Below are 16083 nucleotides of genomic sequence, written 5' to 3' on the forward strand. Positions count from 1 at the left end.
CCTACCAGGCAGTTTGGGTGTGGACAAAAGCCTGTTATGCCTCTGCATAAGTACCAAGTCTGAACAGGGTTTTATGAGTGTTCTCAAAAGGACTGGTTTCTTAAGTCCAATCTGTTTCAGGACCCAATAAAGGGTGCCTGGCACTGCCCCATGACTCCTACTAACACTATTCTGTCCTCCAGAGAACCCTGTGGGGCAAAGAGCTACACAGGCAAGAATGTCTGCCTCCTATTTACTTGTGTGGCATGAAAGGGTAGTTAAGAACCAAGCTTTCAGCTTTCCACAACCAAGAATCTGAACCCAGGTCTAAGCCATCTGGAGCCTGCAGACACTGGAAGAATGAACCTGTTACTCAAAGCTTAGTCAGACAGCAGGGCAACCATCTAGAATCCACTTTATTGTGCTATTTAGTGGTCTGGTGGATTCAGTTCACATCAGGTGCTCACTAGCAGATTTTGAGGGAGAAACAGGCCGAAGCCTTCATGATAGCCATTCCCTCAGGCCATACTGTTGCTCAGTTGCATAGCAAAGTCCTGCACATGCTCCTTCAAAGTCTGGCGGGCATCTGCCTGCGCCCGCTTCTCTCGTGCACGCTCCTGCTGCAGCTTGGTCAGCCGTAGTCTCAGCCTCTGCTCCCTCCGCTTGCAAGCCTGCAACTGGCGCTGGGCCTTGTCCAGTGCATCTAGGGCCGCTTCAGCCCTCCGCTTCCAGAGAAGGGCACTGCCCACCTGGTAGCTGTGCTCATTCTGGATGTAGGCTCCAGCAGGCGGGGGCAGGCGCAGCATGTAGGCTGAGGGAGAGATAGGTCGAGGCTCAAGAGGGGAAGTTTGCTGCTCTGGAGAGGGTTGCGTACTACAGCCTGCTTCATCAGCCTGGGCACCAACAGGGCTCAGAAGGTCTGAGAAGGGGCTGCTAAGGCCAGGCTCCAGCCTCCCAGATGGGGAGGCAGGCAAAGTGGCAGGTGCAGAGGCCTCTTCCACCGGAAAGCAGGTGACATCAGCAGGAGGAGGTGGAGAAAATGGAGTTGTGGGCCCTCGGTCTTCAAGGCAGCTGCAGAGAGAAAAAGGGATTGACAGGGAGATCTCATTTCAAAGAAATGCCCTAACATATGAAACCCCACAAGAGGGTTGGTGCAGTAAGAACCCTATATGTTGGCAAACCCTAAAGCCCACACCCTTAGTCTCATGGTAAAAGAAAGTGGGGAACATTTAACACCCATAGCACATACCGCTTCCTGCATCTCCGCAACCGGCTGACATCGGGGGGCCCAGGTAGATAACTATGCCCCTTGGTCTTGGTTGTCCGGCGTAATTTGGAGAAAGACTCAAATATGGTGGGAACTGCCCCTTCCTTCAGCCTGTGATAGCCACTGTGGGGAAAAGCAGCACTAATGAGCTGAAGAACAAGTGCTGCCACTTGGGCCATCTCTCCCTGGCACCCAACACAGCTTCCCCAGTACTGGAGGTTGTGGCAGGCTGGAAGGCACATAATAAACAAGTTTGAGAAAATGCCATGTTAGGCAGAATCCCACCAATCTCTTAAAGCTGAGATGGATGAAGCAGCTCCACCAACAGGGCTGGACAGATCACCCAAAAAGAATTCTTTTTGTGGGCTTGCTGGGAGGCCTGGGTGAGGAACACTCCCTGGAACAGCTGTTTTTCTCTGGTGTTACTGGCAAAGTGAAACTGGGAGTGCGCTTTACTGTACACAAAGGGGAAGGGAAAGCAGCACTTTTGGAACCATGGCTGCCTGTCCACCTGGCAAGCTGTCCTCAGGGCAGCTGCTCAGGGACTGCCTCTTCAAGACACAGCTGCCCCGCTGTATACTATGCTGACACCCCACACCCTGCCCAATGCTGGCTGGCAAGGAAGCCCACCTGATTCCCACCAGCTCAAAGCAGTTCTCCTCGAAATGTTTGGAGCAGAAGTAGATGTACTCAGAGGCAGGGTCCCACAGGCCCTGGCCGCTGGGGTCCAGCCGCTGACAGTTGGCCAGCCACAGGCTACGCCTCGGATTGTCCTTCTTGGGAAGTCTGCAGAACCACAAACCCGTGAGAACCAGGCTGCCGGAGCCCCTGGGCTCATGCTGTTCAAGTTCCCCAGGGAGGAAGAGTAGGCCCTGCACATGCCGCCAGGAGACCTCCCTGTGACCCTGTCGAAGAAGTACCCCCGCTACCTCTGGCACAGACCAGGAAACTGAGCCCTGGCGAAAGCAGAGCGCTCAGGGTCCGCTGGCTGGGAAGAGAAAGCACCAAGTAGAAGCCTGGTAAGCGTCCCGTTTTTCTTCCAGGACCGGACTTAGGCGCCAATGACCCGCCCCCTTCGCCCGCCCACCCACAGGTTCAAGCCTCTCGCGGCCTGGAGGAAGGGGAGGGACGAAAGCGCCATCGTGACTCCAGCGGAGGACAACAAAACGCATGCGCAAGGGAGACGTCGCGCACTAACACGCACGCGCGCCGACCTGTGGAAAGAGATGCCGCGGTTGCGCGTCTCGCGCGTATCCCGTGTGCAGCAGCCGGCGGCCGAGCAGTGGCGCGGCATCTGGGGAAGAGGCGGGAGCTAGGTCGCTGGCGGCCGTCCGGACCCCGGAGTGGCTTCACGACCCCAGCTGCCACGCCCTCCAGGGAAAAGTTGCCCGTAGGGACCCCAGTAGCCCGATCTCGGCCCAAACCCGTTCCAGCCCGTTCTCTTTGAGTCCCGTCAGCGGCACTCACGGTCCCGCCATTGCTGCGACGCGGAATTCTCGCGAGTAGTGGCGCTCAGCGGAAGTTGGTACCATAGAGCCTCCGGCGCGAACGGCGCTCACGAGCGGGGAGGCGGTGCTGAAAGTTTCCCAGCGGGCTGGCGCCGGAAGCTGCGGGCCTTGTCCTGTGTCGCGCCTGCGTCATCCGGTTAGGACCGTGGGATACTCGTCCCACTCCTGGGTTTTTCTTTGTCCAAAGGTCAGCTCTTCGTTAACGCCCCACTCGTTTGAAGCGGCTCCCGGGTGCTGGTCCGTGCGGCGTGTGCTCAATGCCCCGGGATCCTCGCAAGCCCACCGTCACCCAAAGGAAGGACTCCCTAACTCAAGAAAGCGCTCGCGCACACAAAGGGGTCCAGGACTCTTGCTAAGAAAAACAACCCACCGGAACCCCCTGCTCAAAACTTGACTCATCTTTCGGGGCGAGGGTTTGAGGGAGTGCTTACAGGCTGTGGCTCTTGAGTACACTTTGGGTAATTCTGGAGGTTTTGTTGTCTCCCACAGCGGCATGCGAGCAGTGGAGGAAGGCTAAGGACATATGTGGAAAAGGAAGTTAAGAACTGGGTTGACACAGCCCTTGGATACACGCCCTAGGCGGAGTCCACTGCACCCCCGAATGATTACTGGGTGAAACCCTTCACGATGTTGGAGGAAACAGACATCAGTGTGTCTGCCAGACAAGAATGCCAGGAAGGACTAAAGAGAATGCTCAGATTGAAGACATTGATAATTCCCTTAGGAAGCCCTTCCGAAGCCTTTCTGGGAGAAATGCAGTACTTAAGCATACAAACGTGCCTACCAATTCTCTAAAAGAAACAAAGGGATATATTTTCTCCTGAGGAATCCACTGGCAAAGGCGGGCCTCTAGACAGGCAGTCTGATCAAAGTACAGCACACAGAACAAATAATGCCTCAATAAACAAATTTTAATAGGTAAATATATCCTGTAAATGTTACAGTGTGCGCGCCCAGGAGAGAGAGTGAAAGGGAGAGTTGCTGCCAGTCATACCCTCCCAGTCAGTATTCTTCCCCTTCTTCAGCCTCTGCTTCCACAGAATCCACGCCCACCTCTTCATAATCCTTCTCCAGCGCTGCCAGGTCCTCTCGGGCCTCTGAGAATTCCCCTTCCTCCATGCCTTCGCCAACATACCAGTGCACAAAGGCCCGCTTGGCATACATGAGGTCGAACTTATGGTCCAGGCGGGCCCAGGCCTCCGCGATGGCAGTGGTGTTGCTCAGCATGCACACAGCCCGCTGCACCTTGGCCAGGTCTCCTCCAGGCACCACTGTGGGGGGCTGGTAGTTAATGCCCACCTGCCAGGGAAGAGGAACAACAAGAGTGAAACTGATGTAGGTTTCACATATGATGGCTTATTGAAAACTGGAGCACTGATCCCAGTTTAAACAATGCCCTGGCCTGGGATTGTATGTAGCTCAGTGGCCCTGGGTTCTAGCCTCAGCACCACATAAAAACAAATAATTACAATAAAGGTTTTTGGCATAAACTGTCAACATTTAATGTACTTTGACCCTACCATACTGCTTTTAGATTCACCCACAGGAAGATGTATCAGGTGTTTTTTAAACCTTTTTTTAATGTGGTGCTGAGGATTGAACCCAGTGCCTCACATGTGCAAAGCAAGCACTCAATTGCTGAGCCGAAATCCCAGTCTGATGTTTTAGGTTTTTTGTTTTTCTTTTAAATGAAGGTATTTTATTTATATTTATATGGTGCTGAGGATTGACTGTGTGCCCTATGTTTTAGGTTTTTAAGTACAGAGTTGAATCTTTGTTTTAATGGCAAAATTGGAAAGGATCATCCATTTATAAGCAACCAGTTCAATCGTATTACATCTCTAAAGTAAAACATGAAAATGAATGAGGGCTGGGGTTGGAGCACTTGGTTTGATCCTTAGGACCTCATAAAAATAAACGAAGCCATTCTGTCCATTTCCAACAACAAAAAACACTTATTAAAAATACAATATTACGGGCTGGGGTCGTGGCTCAGGGTTGAGCACTCACCTAGCCCGTGCAAGGCCCTAGGTTCGATCCTCAGCATCATGTAAAAATAAATAAATAAAATAAAGGTATTGTGTTAACTACAACTAAAAAATGTTTTTTTAAAAAACAATATTATGGGGCTGGGGTCATGGCTCTGCAGTACTGTACTTGCCTACCATATGCAGGGACCTGGGTTTGATCCTCAGTACCACATATGAATCAATAAAATAAAGGTATTGTGTCCAACTACAACTAAAAAATAAATATTTTTAAAAAAGAATATTACTTAAAAAACAAAAAGAAAGCAAGAAAAATGAATTGAGAACCCAGTTCAGGTATATCAATTTGCCTTGGGTTTGATGTATACTCATTAAAGAAAACAGTTGAATTCTATGTAGTTAAGTGTGTGTGTGTGTGGGGGGGGAGAAACAAACAAACGTATGTGGTTAGCATTACACTCAGAGTACAGCCTCAGAGGCTACTGGAACATGTGCTGAAACTGAAGCGCATGAATACCTGGGAGTGTGTTGAGTCAGTGACCCTGCACTATCCTGTGAACAGAAGTAGTTAGCAGGAGCTCTGCACACAGCTAGGCTCCAGAGGCTTTAGAAGGGGTAGAGGGAAGGGCACAGGAGCTCAAACTCTGATGGAGGGGGTGCCCTCCCACAACTTTAAAGCCCAGCCAACTAGCCCTTGTAAGTGGCAGTGCTGCCAGACTCCTGTTCTGTTTGGCCAACTATATGCAGGAATTTGGGTCTGCCACCTACAGGGAAGGAACATGCATCCTTTGCCCATGTCTGTGACTTCTCTGTCAGCCAGCATCACCTGTATAACAAGAGGCATGGTTACCTGAAATAGGCAAAGACATCTCTTAAAGGACAAAAAAGCTCTGGAGAAGGGGAAGAGGATTTCAGCTTTTCAGCCTTCCACCTTGTTTCAATATTTTATACTGATTTTGTAGTATAAAAAGGCCAAATGATGGAGTTGAGGATTGAACCCAGTGCCTCCCATGTGGTCAGCAGTAGAGCACTTGCCTAGCACGCCCAATGCCCAGGGTTTGATCTTCAGCACCATATAAAAATAAATAAATAAAATAAAGGTACTATGTCCAACTATAACTAAAAACTAAATATTAAAAAAAAAAAAAGAAGGCCAGGGCTGTGGCTCAGTGGTAGAGCATTTGCCTAGCATGCGTGGGGCACTGGGTTTGATTCCTGGCACCACATACAATAAACAAATAAATAAAAACAAAAGATGTTGAGTATTAAAAAAAAAGCCAAATGGTTTTAATCATGGAAGAGACTCCTTGAAAATAGTGTATCCCTCAGCAAATGGTTGCAAAAGAATGGCTGCCAAGTCACACTCCAACTGACAAGAAAGAACTTAGAGCAAGGAGAATTCAACAAGGCCCACCTAGTGCTGGATGGTCTTCTATAAGGGGACAGCAGAGGCTGACACACACACTTTCCTACAGACCTGCCTCCCTGCTGCCTCTTAGAACCACTCAGCTAGGACAGCAAACCTGGGCAAGCATCTTGCACTTGCCCTGCCAACTAAGGCTGCTTTATATGTCCTCAACTCCCAAATGTCTCACCTACTGGAAAAATATTTTTGTTTCTCAAACCAAAGGCTTAAAAATTAGAAACAAAATGGAAAGTTTCAACAACTACCTGTAACCTCTAACTAGCTTCTGCTACCCCTGTCTTACATTTGATGACTATTTCAAGGTCAGCAAAGTCTGTAGTAGATTTTACCTGCTTCTATGAGTTACTTTAAACTTGACAAATGAAAAATACCATCTTACCAGTAATCTGTGTGCAGATGTCTTTGTGAACTGGGGCTGAGAGGTTTCAAAACGCTTCCTGTAGTAACAGGCAAGCCATGGCCATTCCACATCAGAAGAAGATGATTAACACATATTCCTGTGATGTTTTCATTCTGGAATGACCTTTACCTCCCCCAACACCTCAGGAACTCATCAGGGCTTACAAATATGGGGCCCAGTTGGGCTTGGTGGCACACACCTGTAACTGCAGCAACTTGGGAGGTTGAGGCAGCAGGATTCAGAGTTCAAAGTCAGCCTTAGCAGTCTAGCTAGTATCTAAACAACTTAGGGAGACTCTGTCTCAAAATATAAAAGTGTTGGGGATGTGGCCCAGTGGTAAGAGCCACTATGTTCAATCACTGTTCAATCCTTAAAAAAAAAATCGGGGCCCAGAGCTTTGAATAAATGGAAAACTATTATGGATAAGGACTGATATCCACAAACCAGAGGGCAAAGAGTTGAGGAACACATGTATGGGGAAGCATTTAGTCTGGTAATCCAACAAGTGTTACAGCCTGAGAGTCTAGGATGGCTTCCACATACATGGTGCTTTCCCCATAATAGACGTCAAACCTACCCTTTGCCCACACTTAAATGCTTAGGATTGGGGTTGTGGCTCAGTGGAAGAGCACTTGCCTCGCATGCATGGAGCACTAGGGGTGATCCTCAGCACCACTAAATAAATAAATTAAATTAAAAAGTTGTGTCCATCTACAACTAAAAATTTAAAAATAAAAAAACACTGAGATACACATTTAACAATCCATTCATAAAAACATAAATAATTTCTAAAATTCAGGCACAACAGGTAAACAACATCAAGTAAAGTAAAAATCTACCATTTGGACCAACGAAAAAGGAATCATAGGCCCTGACAAATGTCTAAAGTCAGTAGAGAGGTGAGAGATCAGGGTCTGCTGCCAGACCATTTCTGAATTCTCCTTCCCATCACTTGCAGGCCCCTTAAAGGTATCTCAGCCTCACTCTTCTAAACTATTAAGAAACTGGCAACACCAACCTCACTATCAACTTTAAAGCATGGTTTTAAGAAAGGAGTGCACAGAATGAATGTATTACATGAAGAATGAAGCTGTTAGCTAATTAAGGACTGCTCTCCTTGCAGTCTCATTAACATCAAGAGGCAACCTCCCTGAAGGAGGTGTGCCTTGAGGGTCAGCACCAGTGTGCACCTGCTGCTCCCTGACTAGCAAGGTGACTAAAAAGTACCCAGTCCTACCTTAAACCCAGTGGGGCACCAATCCACAAACTGGATGGTGCGCTTGGTCTTGATGGTGGCGATGGCTGCATTGACATCTTTTGGGACCACGTCCCCCCTGTACAACATGCAGCAGGCCATGTACTTGCCATGGCGAGGGTCACACTTCACCATCTGGTTGGCAGGCTCAAAGCAGGCATTGGTGATCTCAGCCACTGAGAGCTGCTCGTGATAGGCTTTCTCCGCCGAGATGACCGGGGCATAAGTGGCCAGGGGGAAGTGGATGCGGGGATAAGGCACCAGGTTGGTCTGGAATTCCGTCAGATCCACGTTCAGGGCCCCATCGAACCGCAGGGAGGCCGTGATGGAGGACACGATCTGCCCAATGAGACGATTGAGGTTGGTGTACGTGGGCCGCTCGATGTCCAGGTTGCGCCGACAGATGTCATAGATGGCTTCGTTGTCCACCATGAAGGCACAGTCGGAGTGCTCGAGGGTCGTGTGGGTGGTCAGGATGGAGTTGTAGGGCTCTACCACAGCTGTGGAAACCTGCGGAGCTGGGTAGATGGCAAATTCCAGCTTGGACTTCTTGCCATAGTCCACTGACAGCCGCTCCATGAGCAGAGAAGCGAACCCGGAGCCCGTGCCGCCCCCGAAGCTGTGGAAGATGAGGAAGCCCTGCAGTCCTGTGCACAGATCCGCCTGCAAGAAACCACACAATGTGAGCCAAAGGCTGTGGAAGACACACCACCAAACTCCAACAGGCCAGGCTCACTTCTCTGTGCTCTCACAAGTTCACATGGACTCAAATAAGTGCCTAACCAGCAGGCATTACCCTCAGAAGCCAAAGCGGACAAGAGACAGCTATCAATGCATCTCAGCAGACACCATACAAGAAGACTCTGTAGACTTGGTCAGATCCCAGAACCTGACCTAAGACCTCCCCAGATGACCTCCCTTTCACAATCCAAGGCCCTCCGTCCCCACCCAGGAACCACTTCAAGAAGCCTCCTTGGTGCTCTTCTTACCAGTTTACGGATCCGGTCCAGGACCAGGTCCACGATCTCCTTGCCAATGGTGTAATGGCCTCTGGCATAATTATTGGCGGCATCTTCCTTCCCAGTGATCAGCTGCTCTGGGTGGAAGAGCTGCCTGTAGGTCCCTGTGCGCACTTCATCTACAAAAACAAACCCATGATCTGAGAGTCTCTCTGGCCTGCTGTACTCATTAAGGTGGACACAGCCGCAGGAGGGCTGAATCTACAAAGCACACGCTGGAAAATTCTCTGTATGATACACAAACCACAAATGCCACTTATGGCTGTAGTAAGGTAGAGTCAACAGATATACAAATGCCAGCAGGATCAGTTCCCACTGAGAGCAAAATGCTCACATGCCCATATGGGTGATTCTCCAGCTACTTCTTTCTTTCCTACCCTTAGCTACATCAAAGGGAACAATTAAAAACTCACTCATAAACCTGCAGTCACCAGGTCAGCGTGACTTCAGTGGGGCTATGCCATCAGGGAATTGCATGTTGCCCAGGTCACACAGGTTGGAAAATCAGTATTCTGTTATGTCCCAGGGGAACCAATGAAAGGTGCTCTGTTTTACACCTCTTAAAGGAAACTACCTAGGACTTCCAATCTAGAGGAACCCAATGAATGTTCTACACTTAAGGTTCCAGTCTCCGGGCAGCTCAAGACTATAGTGTGCCAGCATGTCAGTGTGGGTGGCATGAAGGAGGGAACCAAGGCCGTGCACCCTGCACTGGGTGTGCATGGGAGACACCTGACCAGCAGAGTCAGCCAGGAGGGAATCTCTCTGCAGCCCAGCTTACTGCTGGTTAAGCAGCTTTTCTCTGCCGGGCAGGTTTCCTGAGGTATGTTCCTGAATCCCACAGTCAAGATCCTTCAGTCCACACCAGTGAGTTCCTCACCCAGCAATGTTGGGAGCATAGGCTTCAACATCCCTCCTTTCTGCACAGGGATTCAAGGAGTCTACATGGGACTTTACCAAGGCTCTCCCACCCTCCCAGGAAGGCCTCCCTGCAGGCCTGAGCACCTACCAACCACGGTGGGCTCCAGGTCCACAAACACTGCTCTGGGCACGTGCTTGCCAGCCCCGGTTTCGCTGAAGAATGTGTTGAACGAGTCATCCCCGCCGCCAATGGTTTTGTCACTTGGCATCTGACCATCGGGCTGAATTCCATGTTCAAGGCAGTACAGTTCCCAGCAGGCATTGCCGATCTGGACACCTGCCTGCCCCACGTGGATAGAGATACACTCGCGCTGGGAACCAGAACATAAACATGAAATCTTCCTCTTCAAGGTAATTCAAACTATATATAAAATGTAAATGAGACTTCTGTTATAAATTAACCCTTTTAATATATTTTGGTGTAATTTTTTTTGGGGACATAATATCCCATGAGTTCCATAATCATTCTATATCAGAACACCTGCGTTTCCAACTTTAATACAGATAAATTTGAATCAATGAATCAGAATAGTTATTATAAGTTCTTCTTCTAATAAATTGTTTAAAGTGAACATATAATAATCTGTCAAGTACTGGGCATGGTTGTGCACACCTATAATAACAGAGTTTCCAGAAGCTGAGACAGGAGGATTAAGAGTTCAAAGGCAGCCTCAGCAAAAGTGAGGCACTAAGCAACACAATGAGACCCTGTCTCTAAATAAAATACAAAATAGGGCTGGGGATGTCGCTCAGTGGTCAAGTGCCTGAGTTCATTCCCTGGTACCAAAAACTAGTAGTAGTAGTAGTAGTAGTAGTAGAATTATAATAATCTGACAGGTAATTCTGCTTCTACGTAAGGATGGAATTTATTATTGTGTCTGAAGCAAGGACTCAGGAAAATAGAGAAGATATATACAATAATGGTTTTCAGTCATTGGACAATAGCTGGCACAAGATGCAAGTTCCCTAGAGCAGCTTTATAATCACCCCATACTGCCTGGTGAACACCAGGGTGTGGGACAGAAGGCCAAACAACCCAGGCATCCCCTGGTTTGATGAGAGAGAATTCATTGCTCAGTGAGGCAAAAAAGCTAGAAACCACGGGGCAGAGCAGAGAAGGAATAGATGTGCAGAAAGAATTTTATACAAATAAGCAGAATTCAAGGAAGTCTGTAGTTGAGTACTGTGTGGTATATTAGGTATAAGCCAATGCCAGGGAAGGGCAGGCAGAGCAATCCCTGGAACTCACACAGGGCTGGGAACAGTTTGTGTTCCCACCAATTGTGGTGGAAAGACTTCTTGATTCACAGAGTAATAAATGGAGTCCTCATAAGTAGGGCCAAGTGAGGCCAAAACTAAAGGCTGATCTGAACCTACAAAAGAAAATGTAGGGCTGGGGTTTCAGCCTAATGGTGGAGTGCTCACCTAGCATGTATGAGGCCCTGGTTTCGATCCTCAGCGCCACATAAAAATAAATAAATAAAATAAAGGTATTGTGTCCAACTACAACTAAAAAATATTTTTAAAAAAGTGTAAAAGCAACCTCAAAAGGAACTATTTCTTGGAACTGCAAATTGATCAACCACTCTGGAAAGCAGTGTGTAGACCCTCAAAAAAACTTGGAATGGAACCACCATTTGACCCAGTTATTCCACTCCTCGGTATATACCCAAAGGACTTAAAATCCACATACTACAGTTATGCAGCCACATTAATGTTTATAGCAGTCAATTTACAATAGCTAAAGTACAGAACCAACCAGGTGCACTTCAATAGATGAATGTATAAAGAAAATGTGGGAGCTGGGCCTGTAGCTCAGTGGTAGAGTGCCTCGCATGTGTGAGGCGCTGGGTTCAATCCTCAACACCATATAAAAATAAATAAATATAAAGATATTGTATCCATCTACAACTAAAAGAATATTTTTTAAAAAAGAAAATGTGGTACATGTACATAATGGAATATTACTCAGCCATAAAGAAGAATGAAATTATGGCATTTGCCAGTTAGTAGATGGAGCTGGGGACTATCATGCTAAGTGAAATAAGCCAGTCCAAACAAACAAACAACAAAAAAAGGCTGAATGTTCTCTCTGACATGTGGATGGTGACACATAATAAGGTGGGGGGAGAACAGAAGTTCAGTGGATTAGACAAAGGGGATTGAAGAGGAGGGAGATGGGATGGGAATAGGAAAGACAATATAATGAACCAGACATAACTTTCCTATGTTCATCTATGAATACATGACCAGTGTAACTCCACATCATGTTCAACCACAAGAATGGGATCCTAATTAGAATAAGTTATACTCCATGTATATATGTCAAAATAACTCTACTGTCATGCTTATCTAAAAAGAACAAATAAAAAATCAAAAAAATTTTTAAAAGGCACCGTTTCTTGGCATATTAATACACCTCCCCCACAAAATCTAAAACCCAATAATGTAAAATTTACAATATCTGGTATCCAATTTAAACCTCAGAGAAAAATAAGACAAAATCTGACTATAATGAAGAGAAAAATTCACTGATACAAACCCAGAAATGATATAGATGATAGAATTAGAGACTAGAGCATTAAAATAAATATTATATACCCATATGTTTAGGAAGGTAGAGGAAAAAGTGGTATAACAAGAGATACATTTAATATAAAAAAGACACGAACTGATAATATCTAAAAAAATAGAGTCTGAAATAAAAAAAGATATTAAATGGGATTTACATCAGATTACACACTTAAGAAGAAATTTGAGGTTGATGAAAAAGTTTTGGAAATATCGGTGATGGTTATACAACATGTGAATGTTCTTGTCATTACTGAGTGGTACACATAAAAATGTTTAAAATGGAAAAATCTTATGTCGTATGTACTTCACCACACTAACTTTTAAAATGAAAATAAAGCAATAAACTGGGCACAATGGCTTATGCCTATAATCCCAGCTACTTGGAAGATTGAGGAAGAAGGATTGAAAATTTGAGAGCAGAATTGTCAACTTAGTGAGACCTGGTCTCAAAATAAAAATAAAAAAGGGCTGGGCATGTAGCTCAGTAGTAGAGTATCCCCAGATTCAATCCATAGTACCAAACACAAACAAATATATTAACAATAAAAATAAATCATATTGATATATCCACACAGTTGAATTTAAAAACAATTATAGTAATGATTATGCAACAACAGAAGAGTTTTATTATTTCACTTATATAAAAATTCTAGAAAATACAGAAAAGCAGATTAAAGCAAATTTAAAGATTGGGAGGGCAGTAGGTGAAAAGGTTTGCAAAGAAGCACCATGAAATTTTTGGGGGTGATGGATATGCTCATTTTTCCCCTTTATTTTATTTGTTTTTATGTGGTGCTGAGGATCAAACCCAGCACCTCGCACATGCTAGGCGAGCGTTCTACCTGCTGAGCCACAACCCCAACCCTGCCCCCATATGCTCATTTAACATTTGTGGTAACGGTTTCATGGGTTATGAATATATTTTTTAAAAAATTTTAAATATTTATTTTCTAGTTATGGTTGGACACAGTACCTTTATCTTATTTATTTATTTTTATGTGGTGCTGAGGATCGAACCCAGGCCCCCTTGCACATGTGGGCAAGCGCTCTACCACTGAGTCATAATCCCAGCCCATGAATATATTAATATTATGTTAAATCTCATCAAATTATACTTTTTAAATGTGAACTTTACTTTTATGTTACTATACCTCCATAGAGCTGTTTAAAATGCAAAATAGAGGCTTTTGAAGATATTCAAAATCTGAGAGACTTAATCATTAGCAGATCATACTACAAAAAATGTTAAAGAAATCCCTTCAGGCAAAAAAAAAAAATACCAGAGGGAAAATTGGACCCATACAAAAGAATGAAGAACACTGAAACCGCTAAATATGTGGGCAAACATAAAAGACTTTTACCACATCTTTAAAATATAATTAAGGCAAAAATAATTATTTCTTGTGGGATTTACAAAGGTAAAATATGACAATAGCACAAAGGTCACAAAATGGGAAAATCAAAGTATTCCGTGTAGACTATGATAAATTAAATATATGTGCTATCATCCCCAAAGCAAACACACACACACACACACAAAATAAATAAAACAAAGTGGTACAGACAAGAAACTAATGAAGGAGATTTTTAAAAATCATAAAAATAATCAATTATTTAAGAAAGAGAAAGAAAAAAGGGAACAAATAAGATAAATAGAAAATAAATAGCAACCTGGTAGATGTAAGCCAAACCATTTGAATAATCATATTAAATGTCTTTACAACTATAAACACCTAACTAAAAGATTCAGATAGATTAAAAAGCAAGACCAAGATGGATATGGGGTACCTGCCTGTAATCCCAGCTAATAGGGAGGCTGAGGCAGGAGGATCGCAAGTTCAAGACCAGCCTGGACAATTTAGCAAGACCCTTCCTCAAAATAAATATTTCAAAAGGTTTGAGGATGTAGCTCAATGGTTAAGTGCTGATATACTCAATCCCCAGTACTGGGAAAAAAAAAAAAAAAAGACTAAACTATACACTAAAGACAAGAAACCCAGAGATAGGTTAAAAAGTAAAGAAGATACACCATTAGCATAGTCACTCTAGCTTTCCTTTGATTCAGTTTTAATGGAGTATCTTCTTTACTTTTTGACCTAACAACATAGTTTTTAAAGGGAAGAATTTTATCAGGGAAAAAGAAGGTCATAGTGAAAAGGGGGTCAATTCATCAAGAAAGTATGATAATTCTTTTTTGATGGGGGATACAGGGATTAAACTCATGTGATAGACGGAACCTGATCTTTTCTTAAAATTGGGAGCCATCTCGCCACAAAGCCATGAAAAGATAATTTCTGCTTTACTATAAATTACTGCAAATTCTGAACCTGCTTGGAATGCCTGCCCATGCCTTGAACTCACCCATGCCTGGCTCTCTGACCAGATAGCAGCCCTCTCTGAAACTTTAGTGACACCTCACAAATCTTGGCCTTCCCTGGCCAGATAACGACCTTCTCTAAGGCTCTAATGACCTTCATAAATTCTGATGTCGGGGCCAGCAAAAATGTAAACTACCATTTGTGTTATGCTTGTCAGAGTTCTGTTATCTGTAACCCCCCCTCTTTGTGTAACTTTCTGGGTTATAAAGCTGGGCTGCAGGAAAGCTGCGGCTGCTGTCTTGTTCCTGAGGTTTTGGGTGGGAGAGGCAGCCCGGCCGTCGAAATAATAAGCTTGCTTTAATTTGATTTTAATTGGAGTCAGTGGTCTTTTCTTGCATCCTGGTCTAACACAGGGGCACTCAACCATTGAACCACATCACCATTTTGTATTTTATTTAAAGACAGGGTCTCACTGAGTTGCTTAGTACCTCGCTGTTGATGAGGCTGGCTTTGAACTCATGATCCCCCTGCCTCAGCCTTCCAAACTGTTGGGATTACAGTAGTGCACTATCACATCCGGCAATAATTCTTAATGTTTATGCATTGCTATCTTTATAAATTTTTAATACAGAATTTCAAATCATTCAAAGCAAAAACTGACAAAACTGAATGAAGAGGGCTGGGGTTGTTTTGTTGCTCAGTAGAATAACATTCGCCTAGCATGTTTGAGGCACTTGGTTCGATCCTAAGCACCACATAAAAATAAATTTTAAAATAAAGGTATTGTGTTCATCTACAACTAAAAATTTTTTTAAAAAATTTGAATGAAGAAACATACAATCCATAATCAATTAAAGACTCTTATATTCTTCTTTCAATAACCAACAGAACAAGTCACAAAAATAAGTAATGATATAAAAGATTTAGACAATGTCAACCACAATGACCTAACTGACATTTATAGAACTGTCCACACTGCAAGAGCAGCAAAATATACATTTTAACTGCCTAGGGAAAATTTACTAAAATAGATCATATTCTCAACTGGTCATAAGTTTCAATACATTTTTTTAAAAATCCAGATAAAACAAAATATGTTTCTGAATGTTAGAATTAGAAATCAATAACAAAGATATCTGGATAATTCCCAAATGTTTAAAGCTAATAGTAAGGGAAATTTGCAAAGTATATGGAATGAAAATGAAGACATAACATCAAAATTTTTGTGGGATGCAGCTTAAACAGAGCTTAGAAAGAAACTTACAAAAATACTAAAAAAAATTAAAAGGTCTAAAATCAGGGACTAGGGCTGTAGCTTAGTGGTAAAGCGCTTGCCTCGCATGTGTGAGGCACTGGGTTTGATCCTCAGCACCACATAAAAATAAATAAAGATACTGTGTGTTCATCTACAACTAAAAAAAAAAATAC

General features: G+C 44.4%; 2 protein-coding genes across 4 annotated transcripts in view; both read right to left on the reverse strand.

Annotated features, from left to right (window-relative positions):
- Nucleotides 1-377: 377 nt before the first annotated feature.
- On the reverse strand, nt 378-3230 carry Thap7 (THAP domain containing 7). 3 transcript variants are annotated; one of them, XM_046421193.2, is made up of 4 exons: nt 2461-2820; nt 1877-2032; nt 1229-1369; nt 378-1050 (listed from the first exon to the last, which is right to left on the reverse strand). In XM_046421193.2, exons 1-4 carry the CDS (start codon nt 2538-2540, stop codon nt 498-500), a joined length of 930 nt encoding a protein of 309 aa, XP_046277149.1. In that variant the 5' UTR covers nt 2541-2820; the 3' UTR covers nt 378-497. The 3 variants fall into 3 exon arrangements, with proteins under 3 accessions (XP_046277149.1, XP_046277150.1, XP_046277153.1); XM_046421194.2 differs by lacking the exon at nt 1229-1369 and having other exon boundaries at nt 2461-3230; XM_046421197.2 differs by lacking the exon at nt 1877-2032 and having other exon boundaries at nt 2461-2824.
- A 417-nt stretch (nt 3231-3647) lies between these two features.
- The window catches only part of LOC124077018 (tubulin alpha-3 chain), a 30235-nt gene continuing 17799 nt past the window's right edge, over nt 3648-16083 (reverse strand). Inside the window, exons 3-6 of the mRNA XM_058571751.1 lie at nt 9852-10074; nt 8813-8961; nt 7806-8486; nt 3648-4053 (exon numbers count right to left, since the gene is read on the reverse strand). Coding sequence (XP_058427734.1) covers nt 3757-4053; nt 7806-8486; nt 8813-8961; nt 9852-10074 — 1350 coding nt within the window. The 3' untranslated portion in view covers nt 3648-3756. The remainder of the gene's footprint in view (nt 4054-7805; nt 8487-8812; nt 8962-9851; nt 10075-16083) is intronic.

The sequence above is a fragment of the Marmota monax genome, unplaced genomic scaffold (assembly GCF_021218885.2).
Source record: "Marmota monax isolate L192 unplaced genomic scaffold, Marmota_monax_Labrador192_F-V1.1 WCK01_AAM20220418_F8-fsc00157, whole genome shotgun sequence".
NCBI lineage: Eukaryota > Metazoa > Chordata > Mammalia > Rodentia > Sciuridae > Marmota > Marmota monax.

Bases quoted from the DNA above. Each gene is read 5' to 3' on its own strand.
- Thap7 (XM_046421193.2), bottom strand. From the start codon at position 2,540: ATGCCGCGCCACTGCTCGGCCGCCGGCTGCTGCACACGGGATACGCGC. The intron at 2,033-2,460 runs GTCGGCGCGCGT...GTGGTTCTGCAG, and splicing joins CGCGGCATCTCTTTCCACAG to ACTTCCCAAGAAGGACAATC. The intron at 1,051-1,228 runs GTATGTGCTATG...TTCTCTCTGCAG, and splicing joins TTGCGGAGATGCAGGAAGCG to CTGCCTTGAAGACCGAGGGC.